The 13030-nt window shown below is 56.1% G+C and overlaps 1 protein-coding gene across 1 annotated transcript in view; it reads right to left on the reverse strand.

Moving 5' to 3' along the window:
- Positions 1-11380, reverse strand: part of VAV1 (vav guanine nucleotide exchange factor 1) — a gene marked incomplete at its 5' end in the record, with an annotated part of 34250 nt that extends 22870 nt beyond the window's left edge. Inside the window, 11 exons of the mRNA XM_080636150.1 lie at positions 367-435; positions 1970-2065; positions 3093-3189; positions 3931-4037; positions 4809-4877; positions 7518-7607; positions 7725-7827; positions 8943-9008; positions 9514-9572; positions 9659-9775; positions 11177-11380. Of these exons, the coding sequence (XP_080492276.1) occupies positions 367-435; positions 1970-2065; positions 3093-3189; positions 3931-4037; positions 4809-4877; positions 7518-7607; positions 7725-7827; positions 8943-9008; positions 9514-9572; positions 9659-9775; positions 11177-11380 (1077 nt within the window). The remainder of the gene's footprint in view (positions 1-366; positions 436-1969; positions 2066-3092; positions 3190-3930; positions 4038-4808; positions 4878-7517; positions 7608-7724; positions 7828-8942; positions 9009-9513; positions 9573-9658; positions 9776-11176) is intronic.
- Positions 11381-13030: the final 1650 nt, after the last annotated feature.

Genomic DNA, 13030 nt, shown 5'->3' on the forward strand with positions numbered 1-13030 from the left:
ATTGGGACCCCCAAGACCCCATCAGGACCCCCCCAAGACCCCATTGGGACCCCCCAAGACCCCATTGGGACCCCCAAGACTCCCTCAGGCCCCCCCAAGACCCCATTGGGACCCCCCAAGACCCCCTCAGGACCCCCCAAGACCCCATTGGGTCCCCCCAAGACTCCCTCAGGCCCCCCCAAGACCCCATTGGGTCCCCCCAAGACTCCCTCAGGCCCCCCCAAGACCCCATTGGGACCCCCCAAGACCCCCTCAGGACCCCCCAAGACCCCATTGGGACCCCCCAAGACCCCCTCAGGACCCCCCAAGACCCCATTGGGACCCCCAAACCCCCCATAGGTCCCCATAGGACCCCCCCAGACCCACTCTCATGGCATCCAGGGCCACCCTCAGCCTCTCCCTCTCGGCTGGGTCCGGGGTCAACTTCACCAGCTCCTATGGGGCCGGGATGAGGGGTCAGGAATGGGCCCCCCCCCCCATCCCAAAGCAATCCCAAAGGGATCCCAGGGAAACGCCTCGGTGGGAATCGGGGTCCCCCCTCCCCAAGGGACCCATGGATACCCCATAGGGATGGACCCAAGGGTGCGCCGGGGAGCCTTGATGACCCCCGTTGCTCCCATTACCCCCATTACCTCCCATTATCCCCATTATCCCCCATTACCCCCATTGCATCATTACACCCATTACCCCCATTGCCCCCATTAACCCCATTGCCCCATTAACCCCATTATACCCATTGCCCCCATTACCCCCCATTACCCCCATTACCCCCATTATCCCCCATTACCCCCATTACCCCCATTACCCCCCATTACCCCCATTACCCCCATTATCCCCCATTATCCCCCATTACCCCCATTACCGCCATTGCCCCCATTACCCCATTACCCCCATTGCCCCCATTACCCCCATTGCCCCCCATTACCCCCATTACCCCCATTATCCCCCATTACCCCCATTGCCCCCATTACCCCCCATTACCCCCATTACCCCCATTATCCCCCATTACCCCCATTACCCCCATTACCCCCCATTACCCCCATTACCCCCATTATCCCCCATTATCCCCCATTACCCCCATTACCGCCATTGCCCCCATTACCCCATTGCCCCCATTGCCCCCATTACCCCCATTGCCCCCCATTACCCCCATTACCCCATTACCCCCATTGCCCCCATTGCCCCCATTACCCCCATTGCCCCCATTATCCCCATTACCCCCCATTACCCCCGTTGCCCCCCATTGCCCCCATCACCCCCATTACCCCCATTGCCCCCATTACCCCCATTACCCCCATTGCCCCATTACCCTCCATTACCCCCATTACCCCATTACCCCCATTGCCCCCATTACCCCCATTACCCCTCATTGCCCCCATTACCCCCATTGCCCCCATTGCCCCCATTGCCCCCATTATCCCCATTGCCCCCATTACCCCCATTACCCCTCATTGCCCCCATTACCCCCATTGCCCCCATTGCCCCCATTACCCCCATTATCCCCATTACCTCCATTACCCCCATTACCTCCATTGCCCCATTGCCCCCATTACCACCATTGCCCCCATTATCCCCATTGCCCCCATTATCCCCATTACCCCCATTACCCCCATTACCCCCATTATCCCCATTGCCCCCATTGCCCCCATTACCCCCATTACCCCATTGCCCCCATTGCCCCCATTACCCCATTGCCCCCATTGCCCCCATTACCCCCATTGCCCCCATCACCCCCATTACCCCCATTGCCCCCATTGCCCCATTGCCCCCATTACCCCCATTGCCCCCATCACCCCCATTACCCCCATTGCCCCCATTGCCCCCATTACCCCCATTACCCCCATTGCCCCCATTGCCCCCATTACCCCTATTACCCCCATTACCCCCATTGCCCCCATTACCCCCATTATCCCCATTGCCCCCATTACCCCCACTACCCCCATTATCCCCATTGCCCCCATGGTCACACCTGCAGCAGGAGGTGGTACTTGAGCACCCGCTGCATTGGCACCATCAGCAGGTCCCGGAGGGAGAAGCGCCCATTGTTGGCTCGTTGGGAGCACTCCTGGGGGTCACAGGGACATGGGGGTCACAGGGGACATGGGGGTCAATGGGAGGCAATGGGGGCTGTAGGGATTTGGGGGGTCTGGGGGGTTTGGGGTCACAGGGGGCTGGAGGAGGATGGGGACATGGGGGATGTGAGGGATGGGAGGACATGGGAGGTGCTGGGAGGGTTCTATAGGGTCTATGGGGTCCATGGGTGTCTATGGGGGCTATGGGTGTCTATGGGTGTCTATGGTGCCAATCGGTGTCATTGGGTGTCAGTGGGTGTCTATGGGTGTCTGTGGGTTTCTATGGATGTCTATGGGTGTCAATGGTGTCTATGGGTGTCTATGGTCTCTATGGGACTCTATGGGTCTCTATGGAGTCTCTATCGTCTGTATGGGGTCTCTATGGGTCCCTGTGGTCTCTATGGTCTCTATGGGCCTCTATGGTCCCTATGGGTCCCTGTGGTCTCTATGGTCTCTATGAGTCTCTATGGTGCCTATGGGTCCCTGTGGTCTCTATGGGTCTCTATGGGTCCCTGTGGTCTCTATGGGTCTCTATGGAGTCTCTATCGTCTGTATGGGGTCTCTATGGGTCTCTATGGTCTCTATGGTCTCTATGGTCTCTATGGGCCTCTATGGTCCCTATGGGTCCCTGTGGTCTCTATGGTCTCTATGAGTCTCTATGGTCCCTATGGGTCCTTGTGGTCTCTATGGTCTCTATGGGATCTCTATGGGTCTCTATGGTCTCTATGGGTCTCTATGGTCTCTATGGGTCTCTATGGGTCTCTATGGTCTCTATGGGTCTCTATGGTGTCCATTGGTCTCTATGGGTCTCTATGGTCTCTATGGGTCTCTATGGTGTCCATGGGTCTCTATGGTGTCCATGGGTCTCTATGGTCTCTATGGTCTCTATGGGTCTCTATGGGTCTCTATGGTCTCTATGGGTCTCTATGGTCTCTATGGGTCTCTATGGTGTCCATGGGTCTCTATGGTCTCTATGGTCTCTATGGTCTCTATGGGTCTCTATGGGGTCCCGTGCCCCACCTGCAGCTTCATGTGCAGGTCGGTGCTGGAGGAGAGATGCTCCAGGCGCCGCGCGGCCGCTTCCACTTGGCTGCAGTAGCGGCCATAGAGCAGGAACCTGTGGGGGGAGAGCGGCCAACAGCACCCAAATGGACACAAACGGACCCAAATGGACTTAAATGGACCCAAAACCCACCCAAATGGACCCAAAACCCACCCAAATGGACACAAATGGACTTAAATGGACTCAAAACCCACTCAAATGGACCCAAACCCCACCCAAATGGACCCAAAACCCACCCAAATGGACCCAAAACCCACCCAAATGGACACAAATGGACTTAAATGGACTCAAAACCCACTCAAATGGACCCAAAACCCACCCAAATGGACCCAAAACCCACCCAAATGGACACAAATGGACTTAAATGGACTCAAAACCCACTCAAATGGACCCAAAACCCACCCAAATGGACCCAAAACCCACCCAAATGGACACAAATGGACTTAAATGGACTCAAAACCCACTCAAATGGACCCAAAACCCACCCAAATGGACCCAAACCCCACCCAAATGGACACAAATGGACTTAAATGGACTCAAAACCCACTCAAATGGACCCAAAACCCACCCAAATGGACCCAAAACCCACCCAAATGGACACAAATGGACTCAAATGGACCCAAACCCCACCCGAATGGACCCAAAACCCACCCAAATGGACGCAAATGGAGCCAAACCCCCACTCAGATGCACCCAAACTGTCCCCCCAGAACCTGTCTGGGTCCCCCATTACCCCCGTTGCCCCCCATTGCCCCCATCACCCCCATTGCCCCCATTGCCCCCATTGCCCCTCACCTCTCCTTGTAGGCCAGGAAGAGGGGGGGCAGCCCTCGGCTCCCCCCGGGCCCCCCAAGTGCCTCCCGCAGCTCCCCCAGGAAGAGCCGGTGCAGCTGCAGCAGCTCCTGTGGGGCAGGGGGCAATGGGGAGCAATGGGGGTCAATGGGGGTCAGTGGGGGGCAATGGGGATCAATGGGGATCAATGGGGGTCAATGGGGAGCAATGGGGGTCAATGGGGGTCAGTGGGGGGCAATGGGGGTCAATGGGGAGCAATGGGGATCAATGGGGGCCAATGGGGAGCAATGGGGGTCAATGGGGGTCAGTGGGGGGCAATGGGGGTCAATGGGGATCAATGGGGAGGAATGGGGATCAATGGGGGTCAATGGGGATCAATGGAGGTCAATGGGGGTCAATGGGGGGCAATGGGGGTCAATGGGGAGCAATGGGGATCAATGGGGGTCAATGGGGAGCAATGGGGGTCAATGGGGATCAGTGGGGGGCAATGGGGGTCAATGGGGATCAATGGGGAGCAATGGGAATCAATGGGGGTCAATGGGGACTCAATGAGGGTCAATGGGGATCAATGGGGGTCAGTGGGGCCAATGGGGACCAATGGGGGTCAATGGGGGTCAGTGGGGGGCAATGGGGATCAATGGGGGGCAATGGGGACTCAATGAGGGTCAATGGGGATCAATGGAGGGCAATGGGGCTCAATGGGTGGCAATGGGGTCCATGGGGTCTCAATAGGGGCTCAGTGGGGAACAATGGGGTCTCAATGGGATGCAGTGGTGGCAATAGCGCTCAATGAGGGGCAATGGATCTCGGTGGAGGGCAATGGGGCTCAATGGGGGGCAATGAGGCTCAATGAGGCTCAGTGGGGTCTCAATGGGGCTCACCTCGATGTTGATGAAGATGCTCTCCAGGTCCTGGGGCTGAAGGAAGTGCCGCAGCGGCCGCAGGAAGTGCTGGGGTGGGGGGGGGAACTGGGGTCACTGGGAGCACTGGGAGCACTGGGGGGGACCTGCCCAGTGCCCTGGGTCCCTGCACCTCCAGCCTCAAGTGCCCCCAGTGTCCTCAATGGGCCCCGTGTCCCCCCATAGCCCATCACATCCCCATATCCCCCATATCCCCCTATCCCCCATATCCCCCATATCCCCCATATCCCCATATCCCCCATATCCCCTATCCCCCATATCCCCCATATCCCCATATCCCCCATATCCCCCATATCCCCCATATCCCCATATCCCCCATATCCCCATATCCCCATATCCCCCATATCCCCATATCCCCCATATCCCCCATATCCCCATATCCCCCTATCCCCCATATCCCCCATATCCCCATATCCCCATATCCCCATATCCCCCTATCCCCCATATCCCCCATATCCCCCATATCCCCATATCCCCCATATCCCCCATATCCCCATATCCCCCATATCCCCATATCCCCCATATCCCCCATATCCCCCATATCCCCCATATCCCCATATCCCCCATATCCCCCATATCCCATATCCCCCATATCCCCCATATCCCCCATATCCCCCATATCCCCCATATCCCCCATATCCCCATATCCCCCATATCCTCCCATATCCCCCATATCCCCAAACCCCATATCCCCCATATCCCCATATCCCCCATATCCCCCATATCCCCCATATCCCCCATATCCCCCATATCCCCCATATCCCCATATCCCCATATCCCCCATATCCCCCATATCCCCCATATCCCCCTATCCCCCATATCCCCCATATCCCCATATCCCCATATCCCCCATATCCCCATATCCCCCATATCCCCCATATCCCCCATATCCCCCATATCCCCCATATCCCCCATATCCCCCATATCCCCATATCCCCATATCCCCCATATCCCCATATCCCCATATCCCCCATATCCCCATATCCCCCATATCCCCCATATCCCCACCCCACCCATATCCCCCATATCCCCCATATCCCCCATATCCCATCCCCATACACCCATCCCCCATATCCCCCATATCCCCCATATCCCCATATCCCCCATATCCCCATATCCCCATATCCCCCATATCCCCATATCCTCCATATCCCCCATATCCCCCATATCTCCCTTATCCCCCATATCCCCATATCCCCATATCCCCATATCCCCCATATCTCCATATCCCCCATATCCCCCATATCCCTATATCCCCCATATCCCCATATCCCCATATCCCCCATATCCCCATATCCCCATATCCCCCATATCCCCATAACCCCATATCCCCATATCCCCATATCCCCCATATCCCCATATCCCCATATCCCCATATCCCCCATATCCCCATATCCCCCATATCCCCCATATCCCCATATCCCCATATCCCCCATATCCCCATATCCCCATATCCCCCATATCCCCATATCCCCATATCCCCCATATCCCCATATCCCCCATATCCCCATATCCCCCATATCCCCCATATCCCCATATCCCCCATATCCCCATATCCCCATATCCCCCATATCCCCATATCCCCCATATCCCCCATATCCCCATATCCCCATATCCCCCATATCCCCATATCCCCATATCCCCCATATCCCCATATCCCCCATATCCCCCATATCCCCATATCCCCCATATCCCCGTATCCTCCATATCCCCCATATCCCCCATATCTCCCTTATCCCCCATATCCCCATATCCCCCATATCCCCATATCCCCTATATCCCCGTATCCTCCATATCCCCCATATCCCCATATCCCCCATATCCCCCATATTCCCATATCCCCCATATCCCCATATCCTCATATCCCCCATATCCCCATATCCCCCATATCCCCCATATCCCCATATCCCCCATATCCCCCATATCCCCATATCCCCCATATCCCCATATCCCCCATATCCCCCATATCCCCCATATCCCCATATCCCCCATATCCCCATATCCCCCATATCCTCATGTCCTCCATATCCCCCATATCCCCCATATCCCCATATCCCCCATATCCCCCATATCCCCATATCCCCATAACCCCCATATCCCCATATCCCCATAACCCCCATATCCCCATATCCCCATATCCCCCATATCCCCATATCCCCCATATCCCCATATCCCCATATCCCCCATATCCCCATATCCCCCATATCCCCCATATCCCCATATCCCCCATATCCCCATATCCCCCATATCCCCCATATCCCCCATATCCCCATATCCCCATATCCCCCATATCCCCATATCCCCATATCCCCCATATCCCCATATCCCCATATCCCCCATATCCCCATATCCCCCATATCCCCCATATCCCCCATATCCCCATATCCCCATATCCCCCATATCCCCATATCCCCCATATCCCCATATCCCCCATATCCCCATATCCCCCATATCCCCCATATCCCTATATCCCCCATATCCCCATATCCCCATATCCCCCATATCCCCATATCCCCATATCCCCCATATCCCCATATCCCCCATATCCCCATATCCCCATATCCCCATATCCCCATATCCCCCATATCCCCCATATCCCCATATCCCCATATCCCCATATCCCCATATCCCCATATCCCCACACCCCCACATCCCACCCCTTCATCCCACCTGGCAGATGGCCTCCAAGGTCTCCGTGTACCTCTCCTCCGTCAGCCTCAGCTCCTGGAGGCAGCAGAGCCTCCGATCCACCTCCACCTTCTGCACACACACACACACACAGGAAACCCCCCCCATTGAAGCCAACAGTGGTTGGGTCCCCCCCATGCCCTGGTTACCGCCCCCCCTTGCCCCCGGGATCTCCCATTGGGCTCCCACCGGGGGGGGCTCCGCTCGCATCAGGTCCTCGTAGACGTCGTCGCCGTCGTCGCCCTCGGCCTCCACGCAGTCGTAGAGGTCATCGTCCTCCTCCGCCGTGTCGCTGCGGGGGGGGGGGGCAGCGGGGACCGTGACCCCCAGGGACACCCAGAGACACCAATGGCTCCCCAGTACCCCATTTACCCATTCAATAAACCCAACATCCCCTTAAATACCCCATTTACCCATTAAATAAACCCAATATCCCCTTAAATACCCCATTTACCCATTAAATAAACCCAATATCCCCTTAAATACCCCATTTACCCATTAAATAAACCCAATATCCCCTTAAATACCCCATTTACCCATTAAATAAACCCAATATCCCCTTAAATACCCCATTTACCCATTAAATAAACCCAATATCCCCTTAAATACCCCATTTACCCATTAAATACCCCCAATATCCCCTTAAATACCCCATTTGCCCATTAAATACCCCCAATATCCCCTTAAATACCCCATTTACCCATTAAATACCCCCAATATCCCCTTAAATACCCATTTACCCATTAAAACCCCCCAATATCCCCTTAAATACCCCATTTACCCATTAAATTCCCCCAATATCCCCTTAAATACCCCATTTACCCATTAAATACCCCCAATAGCCCCTTAAATACCCCATTTACCCATTAAATACCCCCAATAGCCCCTTAAATACCCCATTTACCCATTAAATACCCCCTATATCTCCTTAAATACCCCATTTACCCATTAAATACCCCCAACACCTCCTAATACCCCATTTACCCATTAAATACCCCCAATATCCCCTAATACCCCATTTACCCCTTAAATACCCCAATACCCTCCTAATACCCCATTTACCCCTTAAATACCCCCAATACCCTCCTAATACCCCATTTACCCCTTAAATACCCCAATATCCTCCTAATATCCCATTTACCCCTTAAATACCCCCAATACCCCCCTAATACCCCATTTACCCATTAAATAACTCCAAATACCTACTTAATATCCCTTTGGACCACTTAATGCCCCCAGGTACCCCTCTAATACCCCTCTATTGACCCCCAGTACCCCCTAAATACCTCCCAGTCCCCCCCTTTGACACCCCTCAAATGACTCTTAATGCCCCAACACCCCCCCAATGCCCCCATTCCCCCCCATTGCCCCCATTGCAACCCGTTGCCCCCCATTGTCCCCACTCACTCAATGAGGTCAGAGAGGCCGCTGTAGATGTCCTCGTCCCCAACACAGTCACCGGTGGGGAAGGGCCTGTGGGGGGACACATCCTGGGTGATGGATCCATTGGGAACCAGGACCTGGCTCCACTGGGAACTGGGACCTGGATCCACCAGGAACCAGGACCTGAACTTGGATCCATCAGGAACCAGGACCCAGATGATGGATCCATTGGGAACCTGAACTTGGATCCATCAGGAAGCAGGACCCAGATGATGGATCCATCAGGAAGCAGGACCCAGATGATGGATCCATTGGGAACCAGAACTTATATCCATGAGGATTAAGGACCCTGATCCATCAGGAACCAGGACCAGGATCCATCAGAAACAAGGGACCCAGATGATGGATCCGTTGGGAACCAGTAACCCAGATGATGGATCCATTGGGAACCAGAGACCTGGATGATGGATCCATCAGGAACCAGGACCTGGATCCGTCAGGAACGAGGAACCCGGATGATGGATCCATAGGGAACAAGGACCCGGATGACGGATCCGTTGGGAATGCCCCCCCCCCCCCCGATCTCCCCACTCACGTGAGGCCCTTGCTCTGGGCGATGGGGGTCCAGGAGAGCGTCGAGAGGGTCTCAATGACCTGCGGATATGGAGGGGCCGTTGGGGCCAGGGGGAGCGTGACCCCCGGCTCCCTCCCAAGCTCTGCCCCACAAGTGTGGGTCCCACCTTGCCGAAGTCGCGGACGTCGAAGAGGTCGAAGGCGCCGAAGAGCCGGTGCTTCGGGAGCCCAAACTTGTCAGCACAAGCGGTCAGGAAGGTGCGGATGTTCCTCAGGCACAGGAACTGTGGTGGCACCGGCACCATCAGCACTCGGTGGCACCCCCATTGGCACCATCAGCACCATCAGCTCCATCAGCTCCATCAGCACCATCAGCACCATCAGCACCATCAGCTCCATCAGCTCCATCAGCACCATCAGCACCATCAGCACCATCAGCACCATCAGCTCCATCAGCTCCATCAGCTCCATCAGCACCATCAGCACCATCAGCACCATCAGCACCATCAGCACCATCAGCTCCATCACCATCAGCACCATCAGCACCATCAGCTCCATCAGCACCATCAACTCCATCAGCACCATCAGCTCCATCAGCTCCATCAGCATCATCAGCTCCATCAGCTCCATCAGCACCAGCAACACCAGCAACACCATCATCATCATGTCCATTGGCACCAGCATCACCTCTCTCATCATTGCCCCATCATCATTATCATCACCTCCGCCATCATCACCCCCACTGCCACCATTACCACCATCATCCTTGTCATCACCATCAACTCCATTGTCACCTTCATCATCATCATCATCATCCCCTTCAGTCCTATCAGCACGATCAGCAGCATTGGCACCAGCATCTCCTCCATCATCATCACCATCACCTCCAGCATCATCATCATCACCATCACCATCATCCCCATGTTCTCCTTCCATCATCATCACCGTCCACCCTATTGTCACTGTCGTCATCATCCCCATTGGCACCAGCATCACCTTCCTCATCATCACTCATCATCATCCTCATCACCACTCATCATCATCCTCATCACCATCATCATCATCCTCCCCACTGTCAACAGCATTGTCTACTGGTTCCATCACCATTACCCCGTGTTCTCTACCATCATCATCATCATCTTCATCCACCATCATCCCTGTTGTCACCATCATCATCATCCCCATTGACTCTAGCATCACCTCCATCATCATCACCCCATCATCACCGTCATCGTCACCACGTCCACTGTCAACAGCATTGTCCACTGGTACCACCACCATTACCCCATGTTCTCTACCCATAATCATCATCTTCATCCACCATCAACCCCGTTGTCACCATCTTCACCTCCATCGTCATCACCCCATCATCACCATCATCACCACCCCTTCCACTGTCTACAGCATCATCCACTGGTACCACCACCACTACCGCATGTTCTCTACCCACCATCATCGTCATTATCATCTTCATCCATCATCATCCCCGTTGTCACCATCATCATCATCCCCAGCATCACCTCCATCATCATCTCCCATCATCCCCATCACCCCCCTTCTCATCCCCATCACCCCATTGCCATCACCCTCATTCACACCAGCGTCACCACCCCCCCATACCCCATCCTGGGGCAATTCCCACCCCGAATACCCCCCCGGGGGCAATCTCGCCCCTTTGGTCTCACCTGGGACATCTGGGGCCGGGGGCAGATGTCACGGGGGGGCACGGCCTGGGGCAGGAGGGCATTGAGGAGGTGACAGAGCAAGACCCCGTCCCTCAGGGCCTGGGCCAGGTCCCAGACCTGCCCCATGGCGCTGCTGGCCCGGTGCCCCCCTGGCAGCACCCGCGCGGCCACCAGCCACTGGGCACATTGACGCCAGGTCTCCATTGGCTGGAGAGGAGATGGGTCCTGGTGGGTGTCAGTGGAGATGGGTCCTGGTGGGTGTCAGTGGAGATGGGTCCTGGTGGGTGTCAGTGGAGATGGGTCCTGGTGGGTGTCAGTGGAGATGGGTCCTGGTTGGGTGTCAATGGAGATGGGTCCTGGTAGGTGTCAATGGAGATGGGTCCTGGTTGGGTGTCAATGGAGATGGGTCCTGGTAGGTGTCAATGGAGATGGGTCCTGGTTGGGTGTCAATGGAGATGGGTCCTGGTGGGTGTCAGTGGAGATGGGTCCTGGTGGGTGTCAGTGGAGATGGGTCCTGGTTGGGTGTCAATGGAGATGGGTCCTGGTAGGTGTCAATGGAGATGGGTCCTGGTTGGGTGTCAATGGAGATGGGTCCTGGTGGGTGTCAGTGGAGATGGGTCCTGGTTGGGTGTCAATGGAGATGGGTCCTGGTGGGTGACAATGGAGATGGGTCCTGGTGGGTGTCAATGGAGATGGGTCCTGGTGGGGTGTCAATGGAGATGGGTCCTGGTGGGTGACAATGGAGATGGGTCCTGGTTGGGTGTCAATGGAGATGGGTCCTGGTGGGTGTCAATGGAGATGGGTCCTGGTGGGATGTCAATGGAGATGGGTCCTGGTGGGTGTCAATGGAGATGGGTCCTGGTGGGTGTCAGTGGAGATGGGTCCTGATTTGATGTCAATGGAGATGGGTCCTGGTGGGTGTCAATGGAGATGGGTCCTGGTGGGTGTCAATGGAGATGGGTCCTGGTGGGTGTCAATGGAGATGGGTCCTGATTTGATGTCAATGGAGATGGGTCCTGGTGGGTGTCAATGGAGATGGGTCCTGGTGGGTGTCAATGGAGATGGGATCCTGATGTGACCGTGTCTGTGGAGGAGCTGATGGAGATGGGATCCTGATGGGACCACGTCTATGCAGGAAGTGATGGAGATGGGATTCTGATGGGACCACGTCTATGCAGGAAGTGATGGAGATGGGATCCTGATGGGACCACGTCTATGGAGGAGCCAATGGAGATGGGATCCTGATGGGACCACGTCTATGCAGGAAGTGATGGAGATGGGATTCTGATGGGACCACGTCTATGCAGGAAGTGATGGAGATGGGATCCTGATGGGACCACGTCTATGGAGGAGCCAATGGAGATGGGATCCTGATGGGACCACGTCTATGCAGGAAGTGATGGAGATGGGATCCTGATGGGACCACTTCTAGTGATGGAGATGAGTCCTCAGGAGGCTCCTACAGCAAGGGGGGGGATCCTTCCCGTCCAGGAACCCCCAGGAGCTGGTGGCGATGGGGCCACCACCTCCGTTGGCTCCTTCCCACCTCCTGGAGTCGACCTTGTCCCGATGATGTCCGGGAGGGTCCGTGGGCCCCGGGACCCCCCCCAGTGCAGGCGGCAGCGCTGTGGGGCCCGGGTGGGGCCTGCGGAAGCTGTGGGTGCTGCGCCTGCGCCCCACGGCGCCGCGGGGGCCAATGGGAACCCGGATGCTGGGTCCTTCCTGCTCCTGCTGCCGGGGAGGAACTGGAGACCACAGAGGGGCCCCTGTGGTCATGGGGGGTGGTGGTGGGAATGGGGCGCCCATGGGGGGCACAGGGGGCTGGGACCCATTGGGGGGCACAGGGGTCTGGGT

The sequence above is a fragment of the Psittacula echo genome (genome assembly GCF_963264785.1).
Source record: "Psittacula echo genome assembly, chromosome: 30".
Taxonomy (NCBI): Eukaryota; Metazoa; Chordata; class Aves; order Psittaciformes; family Psittacidae; genus Psittacula; species Psittacula echo.